The sequence below is a fragment of the Dipodomys spectabilis genome, unplaced genomic scaffold (genome assembly GCF_019054845.1).
Source record: "Dipodomys spectabilis isolate Male_0828 unplaced genomic scaffold, ASM1905484v1 ptg000141l, whole genome shotgun sequence".
NCBI lineage: Eukaryota > Metazoa > Chordata > Mammalia > Rodentia > Heteromyidae > Dipodomys > Dipodomys spectabilis.
This window is the reverse complement of record NW_024870818.1, coordinates 3,880,180-3,904,685: the sequence shown is the minus strand read 5'-3', so window position 1 is coordinate 3,904,685 and position 24,506 is coordinate 3,880,180. Positions and strand designations below refer to the sequence as shown.

At 35.5% G+C, this 24,506-nt stretch overlaps 1 protein-coding gene across 3 annotated transcripts in view; it reads right to left on the bottom strand.

Moving 5' to 3' along the window:
- The window catches only part of LOC122117516 (WD repeat containing planar cell polarity effector), a 254,959-nt gene that overhangs the window by 25,162 nt on the left and 205,291 nt on the right, over positions 1-24,506 (bottom strand). For all 3 annotated transcript variants that reach the window (XM_042691281.1, XM_042691282.1, XM_042691283.1), the window contains one exon: positions 8,689-8,851. In XM_042691281.1, coding sequence (XP_042547215.1) covers positions 8,689-8,851 — 163 coding nt within the window. The remainder of the gene's footprint in view (positions 1-8,688; positions 8,852-24,506) is intronic.

The window sequence follows — 24,506 nt, the reverse complement described above, 5'->3', positions numbered from 1 at the left end:
TAAGTAGGGGAAGTGTGCATACTATGTTCCAGATATGCAATTTACCTCTAGTAAGAAGAATAAAAAAAACTTGGTCTACCTTGAACCATAGTAAATGGGTAATGTCTGTAAAAGGAAAAACTATTATATGATGCTTACAGCATGTTTTTAGCCTAGTGAGGAGATTTTTCTGGGGACCTGAAGTATATATAGAAGATATTTCAGTCTGTTTTCCAGTTCTATTTTTAGTTGTGCATGAAATAGCAAAGCCCAAACTACCTGTTTCTTATACAGTTACAATTTTTGTGTATGTATATTACTGACACTGTTTTTTAGTTTGTGTTCTGCTTTTCACCATTCCCTCCCTGAAGCCTTAGTTTCTTAATCTTTTTCTCCTTGTCCTCCCAGTACTGGGTTTGAACTTAGGGCGTCACACCTGTAGGACACACTTCCTGGACCCACTGCCACACTTCTAGCTCTGCTTTTTGCTGGTTATTTGGAAATGGAGTCTAGGCCACAAACTGCAATCTTCAAGATCTCAGCCTCCTGAGTAGCTAGGATTACAGGTGTGAGCCACCAGTGCCCGGCTTTCTTTACTCTTAATGCAGAAAATTATGAGAACCTAGATTCAAAGAATATTGCAGAGAGAAGAAAACAGTGATGAACAGAAGAGGCAAATAGGTATTTTTATCTCATCTACAATGGAAAATATATTTTATTTTTGAAACAGCAGATTTCCTTATTTGACCAATGAAATTTTCATTTGTTTCCAAATATTTGTATTGGTATGTTGGGTATTTAAATAACTGACTATATGTGTATTAATGATGAACTAGCTCTTCATTTGGCAGAGATGACAGAATGCTCTGAGCCTTGTGGAGGACATGTCATATAGAGTTCACTGATAAAGGTTTAAGTGTTTTAAAGTATATAAATAAAGCTTTACATATGCAATTACATTTCCTTGTTTTTCATTTAAATTAAAAATAGAAGATGATGCAATCTAATTCAAAACACTATTCTTTAAAAATGAATAAACTTTGGGCTCTGACTTTCTACATTCTTGTTTGTCTAGTTTTAGTACCAATACAACTGCAGTTCCATGAAAGAGCTGGGGATCTGTGAAGAAACTCATTTCCTTACAGTGCTCCTTGTCATATTAAAACGATGAAGTATCTTCCCTTCAGTAAACTCCAGTGGATTAGAAATTAAGAAATAGACTAAATGAGGCTGGAAAGAAAGTGGAAATAATCTTTTTTGCTCTTCATTTCCAATTTCTAACATTTTCTCGATTAGCATTCTTAAACCGCCTCAGGTGTGATGAAAGCCTATATCTTTTGGTTGATAAATTTCCAATACAGACTTTTATTTTTATATTTGAAAAGAGCTTTACATTGTCTAGCTTCTTTGGAAACATGCTTAAAATTGGCCAGATTTAGTCATATACCAAGCTTTGGAAAATATATGTCTCTAGGGAGTTTCCCCTTTTTATATGCAAACCTATGTGCTTAAGATGAATGCAACCAGGTATGTCTAAGCTACTACAAGAGCTCAATACACTGGAAATGCCCAGTATGTTACACTTATTTTGGTTTAAGATGCAGAAATGGACTTCGTACACATATGCCATATGTTCTCATTTCATGCCAAGTTAACAAGAATTAAAAGACTGAGATGAATAAACAAGGTCAACTTAGGCTGAGCCAAATTAGACAACAGAGTAATTGTCAGATTTTCTGTTGGCAGGACCAGTTTGTTTTCAGCCAATCTTCATGAATTATAGGCTGTAATTTTTTTTCTGGTTAGTCTATTGCCAGGCATTCTGTTGACAATTTCTTTGTTTTGTAAACACTGAAATTTTTCATCAGCTATATTAAATTCTGAATTAATGAGTATCTTTTGCGTGTCCCAACTTAAAGAAAAATTGCTAAGACACGAATCCGTAGAATCAACTCAAAATTTAACAACTTGTTACAGAATAGTATTTAATTTGGAGTCTGTTAGGTATAAATTCAGATTTATAATAAATAGCAAGAAACTAATCAGGCTGGGCACTGGTGGCTCACACCTGTATTCCTAGCTACTCAGGAGGCTGAGCTCTGAGGATTGCCGTTCAAAGCCAGACTGGGCAGGAAAGTCCGTGAAACTCTTATCTCTAATAAACCACCAGAAAACCAGAAGTGGTGTTGTGGCTCAAGTGGTAGAGTGCTTGCCTTGAGCTGAAGAGCTGAGGGGACAGTACCCAGGGCCCCAAGTTCAAGCCCCACGACCAAACAACAACAACAAACAAACAAAAAAACCAACAACAAAAAACTAATCAGTACTGTAGTGAATTTAGGACAGTAAATATCACGGTAGATAAGTTTGCTGAAAATATAGTACACAGCAAGGAACTTTAGACTTTGACAGATAATCTAACACAAATGAGAAAGTTGAGACAACTACAGAATTGCATTATTTGAAATATAACTAGTATAGGACAGGACCATTTCTAATGGTAGTTAATATTACTTCAGATTTGGTATAATTATTTTACTTATATACTGCACTTCTCACTCTGTGTGAATTTTTCTTCTAAACTACGCTTGAGTTGTGTACCACTTTTTAGTTGTTACATCAAAAATATGAAGGACCATTTAAATACTGATAATGTCATATAAAGAATAGCATCTCAGGCAGCCAGATCCAAAGAATGAAAACAATTTAAATAATAGTACTACTGACAAAAATACAAAATTTTCCTATGAATATATATAACCTTGTCAATTTACATAATGGCAACTAAAAAAACTGTTCTGTACTGCAAACAAGTGCTTTAATTTGGGAGATGCCATTCTTTTGTACATCTAATACTTTAACTATTTTCAATCTTTTAGACAAAACTTGAATTCTTTGGTTCATGTTTCCTCCATTTTTAAAACCAACAACCATGAGTTGAGTTCTTCTCACATTGACTCATTGTAGACACTGACTCCTTTCTTCCACATTTAAGGATTACATTACTCATATCTAGATAATCAAGTTGATATCCCTGTTTCAGAGTCGTATGATTAGCATCCTTAATTCTATCTGCTACCTTAACTTTTCTTTGCAATATCATTTTAATATATTCATAGAGATAAATATATAGATATCGGTAGGAGGCCTTTCTGCCTAGCACATACTCTAATATTCTACAGTAACTTCTTTCGCAATTAAAATGAAGACCAATTGAATGGTCTACTAAGGTCCTAAGTAACTTACTTGCTCTTCCACCACACTTACTGCACAGTGTAGCTACACTGGATGCTACTTGAACCTCTCAAACTTATCTCCACTTTTAACATGTATAGTTTCTTTCCTTGGAGTTCTTGTCACCTCACATCATCAAATAGCCATTCGGGTTTTAACTCAAATATAACCTTCCCAGTGCAGGTTTCTTTGTTCAGATATTATTTTCTCTTCTAAAATTTACCATTATCATACACTTTGGTTTTTTTTTTTTGTCAGTTGTGGGACTTGAACTCTGGGCCTGGGCGCTTTCCCTCATCTCTTCAGCTCAACGCTAGTGCTCTATCACTTAAGCCACAGCACCACTTCCGGTTTTCTGAGTGGTTAATTGGAGATAAGAGTCTCCTGGACTTTCCTGCCCAGGCTGGCTGTGAACTGTGATCCTCAGATCTCAGCCTCCTGAGTAGTTAGGATTATAGGCATGAGCCACCAGCACCCAGCTTGCGCATATTTGAGTTTGTTTCTTATTCATAGCATTCCTTTCCCAATGCTCTCAAACTTCCAAGAGAGCAAGTGGCATAAATATATTCCCTACCTAATATGTGACAACCATTATCAGACACTGTGGTATGGCTTGGAGACATTATGATGGTCGTCACGTGCCTGCCTTAATGAACATTACAGCTCTATGAGGAAGCAGGTATTAATCTAGTAGTCACATGGTGAATAAAATGACAAATGAGACATAAGTTTTAAAGGTTTTATGATGTGCTTTTTAAAAAATCTCTAGTAGATCAAGATCTATCTAGTGGTTTGTCTTTTTTGTGTTTCCCTTGGTATTTTTTAAAAATAAGAACTTTAATATTAACTTGTCTAAGTACATAAAAGTTTGTTGGCATTTTTGTTGGGATCACATTAAAATTTTAAAATAAAATAGGAAAAACTGATGTCTTAATAATAGGAAGTGATTCTATCCCAAGTCTTTCTATTTGTTAAGCCTAATTTATATTTTTTAGGGTGCTTTTAAAGTTTTCTACATGTAGACTTTGCACATTTGTTACACTTAATCGTATGTCAATTTCTTCATTGATATTGTAAATAAGGCTTTCTCTAACAGTTGGTTCTGTAATACATTTGTTTACATTTATGAAGACATTTAATTTACTTGTGTCAATTTAAAATTCTTTCAGTTTTAAAATATTTGATTTGGTTTTAACAATGAATCCATGACTTTTGAAGCAGATTGTTTTACTGCTTTTATTTCCTTACCAATTCTTTTTTCTTTCTTTCTTTCTTCTTCTTTTTTTTTTTTTGTTGGTCGTGGGACTTGAACTCTGGGCCTGGTTGCTGTCCCTGAGCTCTTCAGCTCAAGGCACATGCTCTACCTCTTAAGCCACAGCACCCTTCCAGTTTTCTGAGTGGTTTATTGGAGATAAAGAGTCTCACAGACTTTCCTGCCCGGGCTGGCTTTGAACCAAGATCCTCAGATCTCAGCCTCCTGAGTAGCTTGGATTACAGGCGTGAGCCATGGGTGCCCAGCTCTTACCAATTCTTGTATCTTTGCTCCAAGGAAGCAGCAAACTCTTATGTAAGGGCCTGACAGCAATTTATTTTAGTCTTTGTCTCTATTATTAAACCATACACATTAAACCAATAGGTATGGCTATGTTTCAATAAAATTTTATGTACAAAACAGGCAGCAAGCTGCTTAAATTTGGCATGTAGGTGAGTTTGCCAGCCCTTATTAGATGATTCGTGCAGTCAGTTACTACCTCTAGAATAGTGATGAAAAGTAGCTGAAACAATGGCTGCCAACATGGAAATGCTCCATTTAGAAAAACATCAGCATTAGGATTAAGTTATGTGTGTGTGTATATATATATATATATATGTTTAGTAGTATTCTCCAGTTTCTTTTTTCTTGAGTGCTTTCATCAGGGACAGAAATTGAATTTAATCAAAGGTATTTTCCACATCCATAGAAATAATGCAAATTTTTATGGGCTGGGAAGGTGGCTCAGTAGTAGAGTGCTTGCCTTGCATGCATGAGGCCCTGGGTTCAATTCCTCAGCACACATATGTAGAAAAAGCCGGAAGTGGCACTGTGGCTCAAGTGGTAGAGCACTCATTAGCCTTGAGCTGAGGAGCTCAGGGACAGCAAATTTTTTTTATACTTCAGATTTATTTTCATTCATTACAGCTCATATGTATAGTCTTGACAGTCTTTAGCAAAAAATTCTTAAACGAGCCCCGTGTTTGTAATATATAATAAAACTTTTTTTTTTTTAATCTGGTCGTGGGGCCTGAACTCTGGGCCTGGACGCTGTCCCTCAGCTCTTCAGTGCTGAGGAATCAAACCCAGGGCCTCATGCTTGCAAAGCAAGCACTCTACCAATGAGCCACCTTCCCAGCCCCTATAATAATACATTTTTAACAATATAAGGATGAAGAGTACAATTTACACGATAGAAATATACCTTAAGTTGTATGCAGATAGTAATAATGACTCTTGCTGACAAAGGAAAAATTTACAAACTTATTTTCTGATATTTTCACGAGTATTTATGAGTGATATTGGGATATTTCTGTACTGTGAGAAGTCCTTCCTTGTTTTTGATGATTTGGAATATTTTCCAGAACATTAGAAATATCTGATCTTTGAAGGTTTGGTAGGATTTATAGAACTATCTGAATTAGATGCTTTATTGCACAGATCATTTTGTATAAAATTTGCATGCTGCAGATTTCTAAGTCTAGTACTAGCCATTTGTGGTAATAGGTGTTTACCTAGGACATTATTTAACTTACAAAGCAACCAAAAAAGTAGTTTCATGATTTAAAATTCCTCCATGGTTAAGTGGTTTGTTGCCTGTTTGTGTAAATGGACTTTTATTGGACACATCCATGCCCATTCATATCTGTCTATGCTACAGTAACAGCTGACTACTGTAAGCCTATATTATTTGTGGATTTATTACATTCAGTTGTGGCCAAGCATGGTCCAAAAAACAAGATTTTTTTTTAATCAAAAGAAAAAAGCCAGGTGCCAGTAGCTCACATTGCTAATCTAACTACTTTGAGGCTGAGAATAGGAGGGTCGTAGTTCAAGGCCAGCCAAGACACAAAAGTTCATGAGATCTCTTCTATAACCATAGCTGAGTTGTGTGTACCTGTAATCCCAAGCTCCCTGGGAAGTTGAGAACTAGAGAATTGTAGATCCTGGGCAGAAAATGATCACAAGACTCCATTTTCATGCAGGGAAGCTGGACCCATGGAGTGGTTTTAGCTATGTTGGGAAGCAAGACCCTCTCCTGAAAATAACCAGTAGAAAGCAGGGCTGGAGGCATAGCTCAGCCTTAGTGCTGCCAAATTTAAAAAAATTATAAATTTCTATACAGGTATTATACAACTCAGTTGCTGTGAGCTTATTTCAATCAATCTAGTGTTATTACCAACTGTGTTCAATCACTGTATGATATGCTGAGTGTTTCCCTGCCCTTTATTTTGTGAGAATATCTCTGCAAAAGACTCAGACATGAAGGCTTATGGTAGAATTATTCATAATAGCCTCCAAATGGAAATGTATATAAAATTTTTCTAGAAACAGCAAGCAGAGTGGTTGTCTTAGGTTGGAGTAGAGAGTAAAATTAGGCACATGGAAATACTTGTGTGGAAATGTTACAAAACTGAACTGAGGTGATTTTCATATAACTTTCTAAGCTTATCAAGTACCATTATAGATGAATTTTACAGTTCATGCAAGATACACCTCACTAAAATTGTTTTTAATGAAGTAAAATGTAAAAATGGCTAAGGATAATATTGGTTGCCTATGTTTCTAACTCCCAATATTTCTATAAATAATACAGAACATAACTAAAGGGAGGGATGAGGGACTGGGGTATGGCTCAAATGGTACAGTACTTGACTAACAGGCATGAGGCCCCAAGTTCTATCTCTAGTACTACAAAAAGAAAAAAATGATTAAGAAGAAATGAAATGCTTGGCAACTACGCTCAGCATGAGTTGAAGAAAATGTCCCAAATTCAAAATAATTATAAATAGGATGGAAAACCCCCCTCCAAATTGAAAAGTTGAGTCCATCTAGGAAAAAAAACACCAAAAATGTGAGGTCATATAGCTTCATCAGGAAATTGTGGAGCACTTAATTAGCCCCTCTGGCTCTCTTCTTTCTGTCTGTTAAATTTTTGACTAGCTGTCATTCAGCCACTTGCTCAATCAGGAGATTAGAATTGTTGCTCTCCTTGGTCATTTCCTATTAACTTTGTCACTAATTTCACTGGCAGTGAGTTTGATGCTTTTATTGACCATAGTGGCAAGCAAGGTTTTTTCCACACTCAGCCCCAAATTCAGTCAGCTGTTGGCTTTCACAACCAATCTTAACTGGTAGAAGAACTAGCTTAAGCTTGGGAGGAAGATAAGAACTGCCTTCAGCAGGATTCTCATAGACTCTAGTTTATTTCTAGAAATTGAGCAGTTTTTCTAACCAATAAATGCTTCTCTATTGGTTGCTTGCCTTTGCTTTCCAGGGCCCAGAACGGAGAGGGTTTGTACAGTTTTATAATAGTTTCCTGGAGAGAGGATCTAAATAAACACTCATACTTGGAAATGCTGATCCTCTTTACTGTTAATTTATGTGATTTGAAGCATTTTTTTCTCAAGAACATTATAAAAATATGTGTATAATAGATACACATGAATTTTAAATCCAGCCTTTCCACAATTAGTATATATGATTAGGATCATCTGTAAAATATAATCTGTCAAGTTTGAACCACTGTTTTCATAAGTTTTGTTGTAACATAACTATTCTAACTCACTTGCCCATTCTTGTCCATGACTACTTTCATACTAAAACAGCAGGATTGAGTAGTCACTAAAAAGTTCACGTGGCTCACAAAGCCTAGTAAGACTTATTATCTTGTACATTACACTATGTTTGAGCATTATTATATCTTAGTTAATGTTATAATGATCGTAACAAATAAGACTATTTCTGAAAATAGTGCTGTAATTATCACTCTACATAACAATCATGTATTAATTTCATATCCATTTTTTCTTAACCTCATGTGGCAAGACGGGCCTTTAAATTTTCTTTTATCAGATTTCAAAATGAATAGGAAACATATTTAAGTTATATATCCTAAAAATTAATAATAATTTGTTTAAGGTAGTCTAACAGTCCTAGAATTTAACAGGGAAATATAACTAGACTATAACAAATATTAGAGTAATTTCTAGAAGAACATTCATTTTAACAGTACTCTTTTTATGTTCAGTTCTGCTTGCATTAAGCCTGCTCTGGCATTACCTAACTACTGCAAAGTCTTAGCCAGGAGAAAAATGCATATTTTTTCCTTGGCATTTTCAAATATTCTTGCTTAGCTATTAGTTTTTAGTTGAGCATGGTATTTAAAGTATTGAATACGAAGTACTTCCTTTTATGGAATAAATTTTCAATTCAACATAGCTTACCTGTTAGAAGAACCATTCAGTGTTTTTTGCTGAATAATATGTCTGTGGACAGATCCAAAGGAAGGAAGATCATCTGGAAGTGATTCTTCCCCTTGAGGAACTAAAGACAGTCCAACAAAAGCGTCACTTAGCATATCCCCTCTGTCCAAAGGCCCCAAGAGTTCTGTAAAAAATGATTAAGACAGGGATCAAATACAATTTCAGCTAACTCCTACATATGTTACGATTACAGAAAAACTTCACAGATCCCAATGGAATTCTTCCTTTATCTTGTCAATGTGCTATGTAGCACACAATTAAAATAATGAAACTCCCAGTCCCTCATGACTTCAGTCATTTTTATACTAACTTCAACAAAATAGTTGATAACATCATGATTTCAGATTCAGATTTTTAAAAATTCATTTATACTTTTGCCTATTCATAATGCTTTTGTAAGCACTTTATTAACCAAATCTTTTTATACTGTCACACAATTTATTTCTGGAATATTGTAGAAGTCAATTTTACTCTTCTGTATTACACACACTTTGAAGAGGAAAAGCTGTTGCTCAATATTTTTCAACTACTGTTAATTAGTGTTCGGGATAAAACCAGGACTATGCACACTGTAGGCAAATCACAATCACTGCTTTCAACTAGCATTATCAAGTGTATATAGAGGGGTATATTTCCATATCATACAGATGTAAGCTGTAGAGACACCTTAGCCACTTTGACAGGTAAATGCTTTAAAAAGTTGTTTGAAATAGAGATTATAAAAATATGTATATATTGTCAGAAATACAAAGCTTCTTAAAAATCCAAGAAGGCTGTGGACCACAATATCTGTCAGTTTAATAACTGTAGCAAGAAAACCACAGAACTTAATTTTTGCCATCCCTAATTTCAAATGTACAGTTCACTACTGTTAAATATATTCATTGTCGTGCAGCATGTCTAGAACACTTTCATCTTGCAAAACTGAAACTGCATCTATTAACAATTAATCATTCCTCCTTTTTTTCCAACTATGAACATACAATTTATTATAGGAGATATGACATAACAAGCTAGAAGAAAATATTAATATTTGACACAACAGAATGTGTGAGGGTTGGACAGCAATGCTAACAGATACATAATTGCACATATTAAAAAACATTCCTCCTCCTTGCTGCCTCTAATAACCACCATTTTATTTTCTGTTTATATAAACATGATAAATTTAGATACTTTGTATAAAAAATGTCTTTGTTTTGTGACTGGCTTATTTCACTAAATATAATGTCTTCCCTCAGTTTTATCCACATCATACTATGTGATAGGATTTAGAACTGAAGGCAGACTAATATTACATTGTATATATTACACATAAATACTACATTTTCTTTATCCATTTACTTATATATGGACATTTCAGTTGCTTCTGCCACCTGGGTATTATGAACTATGAACATGATTGTACAATTATCTACTTAAGAGTCTGCTCTAAGTTCTTTTGAATATAACCTAGTAAGTGGAATTGATTATGTGAAATTCTATTTTCTATAGTTTCTCTTTTATTCTGCTATGATCTGATAAGTTATTTAAATTTCCTTATAATTGCTAAGACTTGCATAATGTCTTGAAATATGGTCTATGTTGTAGACCTTTCCATGGGCTTCTGAGAAGAATGCTTATGCTGAAGCTGTTTGGAATATACTGTAGATGTCTATTAAATCCATTTGCTGTATAGTGTTGTTTATTTCTGATGTTCCTTGTTGATTTTGGAGGTGTGTGTGGACCTAGATGACTAATCTATTGTTGAGACTAGGGGTACTAACATAACCAACTATGTTGGAGTCTACTGTGCTCTTCTTTCTAGTAGTATTAATTCTCTGGCACTGGGTGCTTTGAAGTTGCATGTATATATATTTACAGATACATGCTGTATCAGTATGATGGATTGCTCTCTTAAACATTATGAATTAACTCTCTTGGTCCCTTCTGACTAATTTTGTTTTGTCAGATATGAGTATATAAGCTTTTGGGCTCCATTTGCATGGTAAATCCTTTTCATCCTTTCTTTTTAACTTGTGTTTGTCTTTACTAGTGAGGTCCATTTCTTCCATTTCTTATAGGCAACAAACAGTTGGGTTTTGTTTTTTAATCTAATCCATTAGTTTGTGTTGTTTGAAAAGTTGAGAGCATTAACACCCAGAATTATTATTAAAAATTATGCAGTATTCCCTAGTATTTGGTTGTTTTGAAGTGTTCGATTCTTTCCTGCTCTTCATTTGTCTTTCCTGTTTGTTTGTTTTTTTGTCCGGTTGTGGGGCCTGAACTCTGGGCCTAGGCGCTGTCCCTCAGCTCTTCAGCTCAAGGCTAGCGCTCTACTGCTTGAGCCACAACGCCACTTCCGGCGTTTTTCTTTTTGCTTATGTGGTGCTGAGGAATCGAACCCAGGGCCTCAGGCATGCAAGGCAAGCACTCTACCACTGAGCCACCTTCCCAGCCCCTCTTTCCTGTATTTTTATAGATGCATTTATCTTTCTTTTCTGGTCTTGTCTATCTGATATTCTAAAACCCTCCTGTATCTGGATGACTATTTCTCTTGAAAAATTTTCTGGTATGTTTTTGAGTATGTTTTTTATGTCTTTAGAGTACACCTTTTTTTTCTATGCCTTGACTTGCAGGTTTAAACTTCAGTTTTCCTTGTCAGTTGTGGAGCTTGAACTCAAAGCCTGGATGCTGTCCCTGAGCCTTTTTGTGCTCAATGCAAGTGCTCTACCTCTTGAGCCACAGTGCCATTATTGGTTTTTGAGTGGTTAATTGGAGATAAGTGTCCCATGGGGACTTTCCTGCCCTGGCTGGCTTCAAACCACGATCTTCATAGCTCAATCTCTTGAATTACAGGCATGAACACCCAGCATCTGGCTTAGGTTTAGACTTTTAATGGTGTCTCAGAGGTCTTCTGTGTTCCAGTAGTATTTTTAAAAATTACTTCTTTTTTATATGAATGTACTAATATATCCACCTATCTCAAATACAGATTTTTTTTTTATCTAGTCTGCTGGGGACACATTCAACTGAGTTTTTGTTGTTGTTGTTGTTTTTGCACAAGGCCTATTGCTTTGCTTCATTGGTTGATGCTCTGCTCACTTGATCTATACCTCTAGTCTAGCATTTTGCTGGTTAGTTTGGGGATAGGACTTTTCTACCTGTGTTGGTTTTAAATCTCATTCTTCAGATCTCAGCCTCCTGACTAAGTAGGATTTAGGTGTTAGGCACTGGTGCCTGGCTCAGCTTTTTATCTGAAGAATCTCAGTTTGTTTTCTTCTTCAGAATTTCTATGTTTTTAAAATTACTGTATTATGTCTTGCATTATCTTTCTTTCATTTGTAGATTTTTGTGTTTATTCAGTTATATATCCAAGCTCATTTAAAATTTGTTGATTTTTAAAAAATTATTTGTGATTTCATCTACTTCAATATTGTTAGTGTTTGGTAGGTTTAGGTATCCTTAGTGTTGTTTTCACAGAAGAGTCTATAATCTTGTTTTCTTGTATTTCTTGTGTTTCTGCAATTCAGATTTGTGTAACTGAGGCCAAATTGTTGGTTGTTAGTCTTTCAGTTGATATAGTCTTAGTTTCGGACAGGACTCTATAGTAGAAGGTTGACATACTATTTCTCACCACCGGACTTGGGGTATGGCACAATAGTTAAGTACTCATTGATATAGTCAGGGTAACATACTTGATCCAAAGCACTGCTCACATCAAGGAAAACTAACAGAGTCTGTTGTAGAAGGGCTGGCTGTCTGTTTCTGGCATGTTTTCATTATAGTAGCTTGTCTTCATTGTGCACTTGGAGACACAGCTGGCTAAGACACAGGGCTCTCTGTCTCACTTGGCAGCAAACGCATTACAGTTCCTGGAAGTGGTTCTTAGTGCTTTCAGGCTATGTCCTGCAAGTCATCTCCCTATGGGAGTCAGGAGGCTGTAGAAACCATCTGATGTGAAAGGTTTGGGCTTGGAGCTCTCAATCCCACCTGGCAGCTAACACGTGCAATTCAGTTCCCAGAGGCAGGTTTTAGTGTTTTTAGACTATGCCCAGCAGTCCACTGTCCTGTGGAAGGGAGATGGAAATTGAATGATTGGAGAACATAAACTGAGGGCTCTCTGTCCCTTAAAACAACAACAACACACCACAGGAAGCAGTTCCCAGAGATGTGTTCAGTGCCTTCAGAACCTGCCCAGTACTTCGCTTCCTTTGAGAGTGAGTAGATTATGGAAATCACATGACTCAGAGGGTCTTGGCTCAGAGATTTTGGACCCATCTGGCAGCCAACCCATGTGGCCAAGAGTCAGGCTCTAGAGACCATACACTACATCACCCTTGGCCTTTTAACACTTAGATGATGGGACTTGCTCCTTACCAGGGAGGCAGGTCCTCTAACTACTAGGTCATTCACTGCCTGAGCTTTCCACTGCTTGAACCTCTGCGGGTCCATACCACATGCTCTCCCTTCCCATGACTATCTTCTATCCAGACACTGTGGCAGGGTATATACCAAAACTACCCGAGCCATGGCTGTGCCTTGCTACCAACCCCCTCATACAGCTCATTCCCAAACACTGAGCCCTCTCTCAAGATAATGCCTTGTTTTAGCAACCAGAAATAAGTGGAACAGAAGAATGTCCTTTTTTTCACTGAAGCTAGTCTTCTACACAGGAACAGACAAAACTGTCTGACCAAATCCCTGTACTGGATCTAAGGCTTGTAGAGGTATGGATAATCCTCCTGCTAGAATTGTCAGTGTGTGCCAGGACCTTCTGGCTTACTTTGTAATTGTATTTTTGGCTTCCCCTCCCTGTTGGATAGGGTAGACAGAGCTTCAGATGGTTTCTAATTTTCTCTGTCAATTTCCTTTTTTCTGTGCTTTTCAAGTATTTACCTCTTCACAATTCCTAATACTCTCTCTCCTCTCTCTCTCTCTCTCTCTCTCTCTAACTGACTCTTCTCAATCAGGCCACCAAATGTAGGATGCTCTAATCTACCAGCTTGCTCCGCCCTATTGATACATATGGCCTTCAACTTTTCTCTTTGCATTATTTTTAGTGTATCTCATCAATATAAGTATGTGGTTGGTTCTACTTTCATTTGAAACAAAACATTTTCTAATTTCTTTTGTGCTTTTTTTTGACCCATTAGTTATTTGCTGCTTAATTTTCACGTATTTGTGGATTTCCTCTTTCCCTTTTGTTACTGCTTTCTAGTTTATTCCACTGTGATCAGAAAAGATACACATTTTCAATCCTTTTGAATTTGTTAGAAGATTTTAGGGCTGTGGATGTACTCAGTGATAGATCACTTGCCTAGGATACCTGAGGCTTAGTTTGTATTCTCAGTACCACATGGAAAAAAACAACCTATTTATTGACTTCCTATGGTCATTCCTAGAGAATGTTCTGGGTACACATATAAGGATGTATATTTTATAGCTTTGGGTGAGTATTTTGTATTTGTCTGTCATTCTGATCTGTGGTATATGTATATATATCTTCTGTGTGGTAGTTTATTCATTAGTGAAATTTTATAGAAACTATGAATTACCTACTTCTTTGCTTAGTTTTCTTCTCCTAAACTGACAGTCCCATGTACCAAAATCAGTTAACAGATGTCTGACCTACAGTATTTAAGAATGTACTTCAATTACTTACCAACACTTAAATATTGGTAAATTTCACATATGATCTAGAACCTTAGCTTACTTAAAAAAAAAACTTACTTGGCAGCATTTCTCCTCTATTTCCAAAGAACAGTTGTCTGCTGAACTAGAGTGAGTACTGCCCTCTTTATCCTGTCCCCCATCAGATCCTATTATTTCCATAATATTAAAGCTAAGTATTTTGTCTGTTTAGCATCAGGCTTATACTTCTAAGGCCTCCATGTTGACTGTAGGACAGGGCCAAATACAGTTCTCTCCTGGGCCATCTGGTTTTGTGTGGCTCATGTCCTAAGTGCAGTTTTTGTATTTCCAGATGGTTGAAAAGAAACAATATACTCTTAGAAGTGAAAATGACAAGAAATCAAAATTTCAGTGTCCAAATACAGGTTTTTTGGAACATAGCCACACTTGTTTGTAAGACAAAATTAGCCTTAAATAATATATAGTTTAAGAGTAGTTGAAGCAGAGAGAATATGACATGTAAAGCCTAAAATTTATAACCCTTTGGGAAAAAATTTACTGTACATTATCTAGAAAAGGGAATGTTTTCCTCACTTAAAAAAATCTTTTTCTCCTTCATGTTTGTTCCATATTTTCTCTTCTACCATGAACCTTCTACCCTGGTAGAAATTTCATGAAATTTAATTTCATAGAAAGAAGGAAAACTGAAAAGCTGAGGAGACTGGATTCTGATCTCTCTTTAACTGTGATCTTGAACAAGTCATTTCATCTCTTTAAGCATCAGTTTCTTCATTTATTTAACATAAGTGCTAAATTGGGTTACCTCTAAAACATTTATCACTTTGAATTCATGAAATAGAAAAAAAAAGAGATAAGCTGGGTGAATAAAAATGTAAAGGAGAAAGACTAAAGAAGGACCTGGAGACTCCCAGTTGCTAAGTAGGTAAGACAGACTAATAATTATTACCTTTATTGAGTTAGTCCATTTACATATATTCTCTTTCATTCTCATAATGACCCCATAAACCTTGTGCACTAAGTATCATTACCCCATTTGCAGATACAGAAACAAAGGGTCAAAGAAGTTAATTGGCTTGTTCTAAACCAATATCTATTAAGTGGTAAGAATCAAGGTTCATACCTGAAATATCTGGCATAAAGCCAGTGTTGTTCCGTATCAACAAACTGCTAGACTCAAGAAGAGAAGTAAGCTAAAATAACTTATTGGCATTATACATTGTCTTTTGAAATGAACACCATTATTTCTCTAGTGATCTTATACATCATTTGTTAAATCATTCTCTTCCTTTTGTTGGCTTTGTGCCTTCAAAGGAGATATCCTTTCCAGACTAAAATCTCCAAAGGATTTTCAGGGTAAAACACATTTCAAGATGTGCAATCACATGGAAGAACGAAATTCTTTTATAATATTGTTTGTTAAACTGACAGCTCTACTTAACAGGAGCTATTAAAATATTTACAAAGTAGCAGCTGCTCTTGTTAAAAAATACAGCTTTTGGAGGCATAAAATAAACAAGCTGATAAGTACAAGATAAGCCATTTGACGGGTTCTTTGTGTACACTGCACAATATTTAGAAAATTCTGATATTTACAGAGCAATTATATTGTAAGATCTTTTAAGTTACAAGGACATAGATTCAGCAAGAACTGAACTGTTTATAAGAATTTTCCATACTGATCTTTTAAACAAGTTAGGAAGTCCCCAAACATTATCTTTTGTGAAGTGCTAGGCATTTGGTATGTGTTGTTTTGTTTTTCAAAATAAGTTTTGGTCTTAGAAGACAGTTATACTTGAACGAATCTCTATAGAGCTAGTTGAGTTCTATATTGACCTAGAATTTCAGCCAAGGCTTTTCAGAAAGTAATTACAAATTGCAGGAAATAGACCAAAACAACAACCCAATGCCAGCCAAAACAAAATAACAACAACAACAAAAAAACCCCCAGAAACCCATTTAAAAGCAATTTCACATTTGTACTTTATGTCTTAATCTACTAGTCTGACAGGTTTTTTTATATAAGCTGAATGGTTCTGTATTTTCCAAAAAAATTTACAAAAGTATTAATCACAAAAAGTTACCTGTGTGGAGGTTCTTATTAATTTTCTCAAAAGAGAGCATCAATATATAACTTTTACAATCCAACATTATATATAAACAGAGGGAAAACTACATATAAGAGTGGCTTTTGGAAAAATCCAGACACATAAAAGATACACTGGTTATAAGCAGGCTGATTTTATTTAATGGGTTTTACTTACTGGCAAGAAAAAGTAAAATCTAACAATTATTTATAAACTTGTAATATTCTAATAAGCTTGAGTAGACCACATCATTTTATTAATAAAGTTTCATAAAAAGCATGGAGTTATTCTAAACATTTAATTGTGTGTGTGTAGTATGGCTGTTTTCAAGTTCGTCCAGTTTGTTGGTTTTCTTTTTTGCCAAGCACAAAAGACACTGAGTTTTGTTTTTTTTTTGCTTAAGTCTAGCACTTTACTACTTGAGCCACAGCTCCACTTCTGTTTTTTTGGTGGTTAACTGGAGATATAAGTTTCATGGAGTTTGCTGCCCAGGTTGGCTTTTAACTATGAACCTCAGACCTCAGCCTCCTAAGTAGCTAGGAGTTACAGGTATGAGTTATAGACACCCAAATTTATGAGAGAAAAAAATTGGAGATAGGGTTCCTGGTATGTGTTTCCCAGACTGGCTTTAAACTCAAAGAGGCTACATCAACTTCTTAAACTGCTGCTGTGTTAGTAGGAATGCTCAAGTGTCCCCAGCCCAAGTCATGTTTTCAATATTTCTCAAATATAGTATTTCCATTCTGGGTGGTTTTTTCTTTTTTCTTTTGATAGTTTGTTACAGCCCAACTTTGAAGTTGCTCCTAGATTAGGCTGACTTTGAACTTGCAATCTTCCTGCCTCAATTTTTTGAGTACTGGGATTATAGATACATACTACCAAATCTAGCTATTGCGTTCTATATCTACTTTCTAGAAATTAAGTGATAGAAATTATGGCATAAGTTTCTGATTTTACTTTTAATAAATCCTCTGTGTATGTGTAGTATAATTTTATTTTATAGCTTTTAAGACACAGTAAATACTATATACTATACATTTTATTCTAAGCTTTGTATGGTTGCCCTGGGCCTTGTATCTGCTAAGTAAATACTCTGCTGCCATATTCACAGCCCTAAAACCTTTTCAAATTATTTTTATTTCAAGAAGTTCTAAAGTTTAGATTAAAAATTATGTAATAGGGTATTGTGAAATTTCCAAATAACAAGCTCTTAAATTTATTTCGTATGTTACTGCTTTTAGATCACAGTATGCTTTTTCTCTATTATTTCTACTCTTTGAAAGTTAATGGTGTTTATTGAAGTTTTTCTTTTTTGAATACTTTTTATTATCTTTAAGTAGTTGTACAAAGGAGTTGCCATTCACCAAAACAGTTCATGAACATAGTGCATCTTGATCAATGTCACCCCTTTTAACATTCTCACCCATCCCTCCCAACCCACCTTTTCCCTCACTTATCTTTATTTTTGGTTATGTATTAATTTTGGGGGGGGGTATTTAACAAAGCAGTTTATATATACAATGCATCTTGATCTATATCACTACTTCAACATCTTCACCCCCTTCTACCTATTCCTTCCCTTATATTTCTCAATTCTGTGGTATATACAATGAATTACTTGCCTGCATTCTTACCCTCTCCCCCTTCATTCTTTATCCCTCTTTCCTTATAGCCCAATATATAGCCAATTTTTTTCCTGAATGTTTCCATAACACTTTAAACAAGGAATAGCCTTCAGTTTTAGAGTTTCTCACATATCTGCATCACTGATTATGTTGCCTAGGTATATTCTTCTTCCAATTTTTTTTCACTTGGTCTTCCTCTTTTTTTTTTTTTTCCAGACTGTGGATTGAACTAAGGACCCTATTCTTGCAAGCATAAGCCATGGCTCCAATCTCTTTTGGCATTGGTTATTTTTGAGGTAGGGTCTTACTTTATATCCAGACTGGCCTGGGCTACAATCCTACTACTTGTGCTTGCATAAATGGTGTGTACCACCCTACCCATGAGTGTGATGGTGTCTCATAAACTTGCACCTTTCTTGGCATCCAACTACTACCCTCTGATCTCTATTTTTCAAGTAGCTAAGATTACAGGCCTGAGCCACTGTGCACAGCTTGACCTTTCTCTTGGGAGAGGTATAACAGTTTCCTTTTAGAGTAAATTGCTGTTTATTTCTCCTGAAAGATCTCCTAATATCTGCTTAATGAAGGCTGTTTGCTGTCTTATCAGAAACTTCAAGTGATAAATTTTCACTGTGAATTTCAGCTTTTAGCATTATGAAAAATGTCCTTTTCACTCTCTCTGAATTCTGTCTTCCCAGATATTAAGACTGTGACCTCTAATTTCTTTTCATTTGTCTGCACCTTTATCTCTTTTATTTTTAACCTTTCTGAGTCAATCTCTTCTCTTTCTTCTCCTTCCTCATCTCCTTCCTCGGTGTGTCTATTTTGTTTTCTTTAATACAAATATTGTCATTATAAAGGTGGTATACATAGGAGTTACAGTTATACACATCAGGTAATGAGTATGTTTCTTTTTGGACAATGTCACCCTTCTTCTGGCTCTCTCCCTGGGGCGTTTATTTTTATGTCTATTTATATGTGAAACATGGTGTTGGATTTTGCTTTGTTACCTGAACTTTTTTTTTTAAAATAAATGAGTTAGGCTCATTCATAGTTACTGATATATTTATATTTAACCTCAGATATTTCATATTTCATTATACAAGATTTTCCCCTTGGTATCCATAGATGATTGTTTCTAAGAACCCCCATGGACTCAAAGTTGTACAGACTCAAGTCTCTTATATAAGATGGCATCGTTTTTGCATATAGCCTATGTATATCTTCCTGCATACTTTAAATTATCTCTACAGCAGAGGTATAGCTCAATGGTAAGGTGCTTGCTAGCATATATGAGAACATAGGTGGGCCCCAAACACCACCAAAAAAAATCAACAAATTCAGCCGGGCGCTGGTGGCTCACGCCTGTAAGTCCATGAGACTCTTATCTCTAATAAACCACTCAGAAAACCAGAAGTGGCATTGTGGATCAAGTGGTAGAGCACTAGCTTTGAGCTGAAGAGCTGAGGGATGGCGCCCAGGCCCACAGTTCAGGCCCCATGACCGACCCCCCCCCCAAAAAAAAAGCAACAAAGTCATACTTAGATTACTTATAATACCTAATACACTGTATATAAATAGTTCTTAATGCTAAATTGTTCAGGGAATAATGACAAGAAAAGATGTCTGTACATGTTCAGTATAGATGCAGTTTCCCCTTCATATATATATTTTTTATTTAATTTTTTTTTATTGTGAAAATACTGTACAGAGGGGTTACAATTACATGGGCAAGATAATGAGTACATTTCTTATCAAGCATTGTAGCCTCCTCCTTTGTTTCCCCTTCCCATCCTCCCCTCACCCCCCCCACCCAATCCTCCCCATGCCCCCACCCCCCGAAAGTTGTAAAGTTTGTTTTCGACATAACGACTTGTGCTTCTCATTGTTGCAATGGGTCCACCTGTATCCCCATTTAAATGACTTGTTTTTCCCCTTCCCCTCCACAAATTATACCGACATCAAATACAGTGAAAGCAGGGGTTATACTGTGGGGGAGGGACATACAAAGCAACAAAGAAAAAATCTTATAAATGTGTTAGAAACAATCGCATGAAAGAAAAAAAAACATTTGAATACATATCCTAGGGTTCATTTCCCTAACATCACCTTATATGACCTTTTTTGCTTGACTCAGACATATATATACTAGATATTGCAAATAAGGGAAACCATGGGACTTATGTTTCTTTGGGCCTGGCTTACTTCACTTAATATAATTTTTTCCAAGCCTTTCCATTTCCTAACAAATGGGGCAATGTCATTCTTTCTGATCCACAAATGGCTGAATTTACTGATATGGAGCCCATGAATATTGAAAGCTGACTGTACAGCTGTGTATCAACACTTTATCAATATTGTCTGCCTTATTTTATGTGAATATGTAAAATTTTGATACATGCAAATACCTATTTGTATTTTTGTATTTGCAAATACATATGTGCATTTTTTCCTTTTCTGTATGTTTCCAGTTAAAATTTTTCTTTGAGGATAAAATTTTCTGTTCTCTACTGTGAACAACCAGAACTAACTAACAGTCTATTTCCCCCTTTAATCTTTTACCTTCCCAATGTCAGATTTGAAGAAATATACTTTTTTTACTTTAAGCCAACACCTATAAGGTAATCACTGCACTTTTTCTACTTTTATTTTTATTCTTATTCTTCCTACTTTTTTGTTAGCTTATTAAGCTTGTCTCCTGTTAAGTGGTTAGGGCAGCATTAAATATATTCAAGTTGTTTTGAAACAGACGCCCAGAACAATTTTTCATCCTGTTAAAACTGTAAACCTACCCATTCAGCACTAATTCTTAGTTTTTCCCTTAATTCCTTGACAACTACATTTTTAGTTTGTTTCTATGATTTTTGACTGCTTTAGGTAATTCGAGAGTGAAATAATACTGTACTTGTCCTTTTGTGACTAGCTTCTTCATCATTTATAGGTGGATATATTTTTATTGTATATCAATATAAATTAATTATATAAAATGAGTTTCATTATGACATTTTCACACATTTGTAATAATGTTCTTTGATGATATTCACCTCCCATTACCTTTGTTCATCTCCCACTGTTTTCTTTTTTATTCTCTAATAGTCCCTCTTCTATTTTACTTGTTTAAATTCCATATATGAGAGAAAGCATGCTGTCTTTCTGAGTCTGGCTTACTTCACTTAAGGTGATGATCTTCAGTTCTAGCCATTTTCTTACAAATGACTTTAGGTACATATATTTATTATGTTTACCACTAATCCTTATATAGGTGTCTCCAATTATTTTGCCTTTCTTAATCTCATTCTCTAATAGATTTCCTAGGAATTGGTTGTTTTTGAGTATTTTAAATATTAAATATATTCATATATTGCAATCACTCTACAACTTGAGCCACAGTGCCACTTCCGGTTTTCTGGTGGTTAATTGGAGATAAGAGTCTCATGGACTTTCCTGTCTGGGCTGGCTTTGAACCTTGATCCTCAGATCTCAGCCTCCTAAGAAGCTAGGATTACATGCATGAGCCACTGGGACCCAGCAACAAATCTGAACATTTTTAAAGTATTAATTCTATAGTTTTGTTTTCAATAGCCCATGGACTGGGAGATCTTCACTAGCTATACAACAGACAAGGGCTTCATATCTAAAATATACGTAGAACTCAAAAAATTAAATCCTCCAAAAACAAATCCTCAAACAACCACCCCACCAACAAGTAGGCTAAAGAAAAACAGAGACTTCTCTGAAGAGGAAACAAGAAAGGCCAATAGACATATGAAGAAATGCTCAACTTCTCTGACCATAAAAGAAATGCAAATCCAAACAACATTGAGATTCTACCTCACCCCAGGTAGAATGGCTATAATCAAGAAACCTAATAACAACAGATGCTGGAGGGAATGTAGCCAAAAGGGAACCTTACTGCATTGTTGGTGGGAGTGTAAACTTTTTCAACCACTTTGGAAAGCACTATGGAGGTTCCTCAAAAGACTCTACATAAAGCTCCCTATAACCCAGCAATCCCATTTGGGGGCATTTACCCAAAGGATTATAAACAAGCCCATACTAAAGCTATCAGCACAACTATGTTTATTGTTTACCATAGCTAAGATATGGAACCAACCCAGATGCCCCTCAGTAGATGAGTGGATCAAGAAAATGTGGTCTGTGTGTATATATATATGTATATGTATACATATATACATATATGTATAATGCATACATATATACATACATGTATATATGTATACATATACATACACACATATATATATATAATGGTTTTTCTTCTTTATGAATTCTTATATATATTTGTTGTGCTGTATTATCTTATCTGCTGTATCATTTTTTTTTTTTGATTTGTCCCGATTTACTTTTGGTTTTTAAATATCTAAATTTTCTAGTTGTCATAAGTCATTTGTGGTATTTTTTGGTTAATCTTCATTTCTACAATATTTTTCCTAATTAGTTTAATTTTATATTCTCTAAAAAGAAAAAAAAACTGTCTCTAACCTCATTTCTGAATTTCTGCAATTCTGATTTATTTTTGCATTTTTATCATATGTATGACTAAAGATTTTTAAAATATTAGGATCAATATTAATCTCTTATGAGCATGGCTTTCTACAGTGCTTTCTTCTTACTCTGGATTTAAAAGTAACTATGTCAGATTTGATTGCAGTCCTTTATTGTTGATGAAAACTAGTTTCCTATATACTTTCAAGAGGCAAGCATTGGCCAAGAGATTTCTTTTTGATCTTCAATAGTCTAGAGCTTCTGAGTGTATTGTTTACTAAGTATCAAACATCTAGTTTTCTATTTTCTGCCAATTGATTTCTACCTTTATGCTTCAACCACATTATTCCTGTTCTCAATTTGGGTTCTACTTCTGTTTCTCCTCAGTTTGGAGATTAACCTAGAATGATTGTTTTGATCTGTTAATGTGAAGCATTCATAGGACCAACTCATGAACATGCCAGTAAAATTCATAGCTTCTCTTGTATCTATAATTTGGAGTGTACAGAATTCCCTCCAGTTTGTGCTGATGTTCTGAAAATGGCCCTGAAAAAATGTTCACTTATACCTGAATTCTCTACTTTCCCTACACTTTTCTCATAATGTTGCTGTAATTATTTTGTGTGGCCTCTTTGGTCTACACATACTGAATATCCAGATCAGGTGAGCTTTTGACTCCCTGTTCCATAGGCTTCTGCCCCCCTGAGTAACCTTAGGACACATGCATTACTGTCACACTACTGTACTACCCCAGCTCAACCCTCCGCCTGCCCCTCTCTTTGGAGAGGTTTGTCTGTGTCTAGTGTTACTAGGAACTTGAAGTAAGAGTCCCTTGGGGCTCCTTTCCACCGGTTCCCTAATTGGGTCAATAAAAAAATGCGAAGATTGGATTGCCCCAAAGGCTATCGCTATTCCATACCCTCACAGGGTGCCTCCTTCTTATGTGGATTTTATAAAATCCACTTCTGTTTACTCTGCCAGACTAGAGTCAAGATCAACTGGATCTTCCTTCCCAGTCAGTCTGTCACACCGCTTCCCTTGGTTGTGATTTCACTACCTTGGTAGGTAAAGACAGTGGGAATCTTGGTCAGTTATTTGTGCATATTACTAATTAGATGACCATGTGTTTGACTGTCATAAATAGAGTTACTTTTTTTTTTTCCTGTCATTTACCATGCTGCACAGAACTTTTCTACTATGTCATTCAGACCACTGGGTAGAAATCATGTTGTATCAATGCCTACTTTCAGTCTTCTCCATCCTATGGAGTTTTTAATGTGTTTTGTAGCTGTTGGTGATTTATTACTATTTAATTACATTTTGAAACTTATGAAAATATGTTGTCATTAAATTTTTTTGTGATGCTGCCCACAGTTTTTGAGGTGCACTATTCTAGTTGCTCCTTTATAGGAGGGCTTCAGGAATATTAAAACCCTACCTACAATGATGTCATCTTTTCAGAATTTCTGACAGCATGTTTTTTGTTTTTGTTGTTGTTGGTTGTAGGGCTTGAACTCAGGGATTAGGTGCTTCTCTGAGCCTCTTGGTGCTCAAGGCAAGCACTCTACCTGTTGAGCCACAGCACCACTTCCAGTTTTTGAGCAGTTAATTGAAGATAAGAGTCTCATGGGGACTTTTCTGCCCTGGCTGGCTTCAAATGGTGATCTTCAGATCTTAGCTTCCTGAGTATCTAGGATTATAGGTGTAAGCCACCAGCATCTGGGTGACAGCATGATTTTAGTAAAAACATGGAATTACTCAAATATCCACCAATATGATTTTGGCTAAAGAAACAATATATTCATGCATTTGAATAATATGAAAAGAAGGCAGGTATAAGGTATTGCTAAGAGCTTTCATTGATAATAGCTTATTTTTTCTTAAAAGGCAGTTTCTCAACCTGTAGTACTGAATCACTGTATTTTATTTA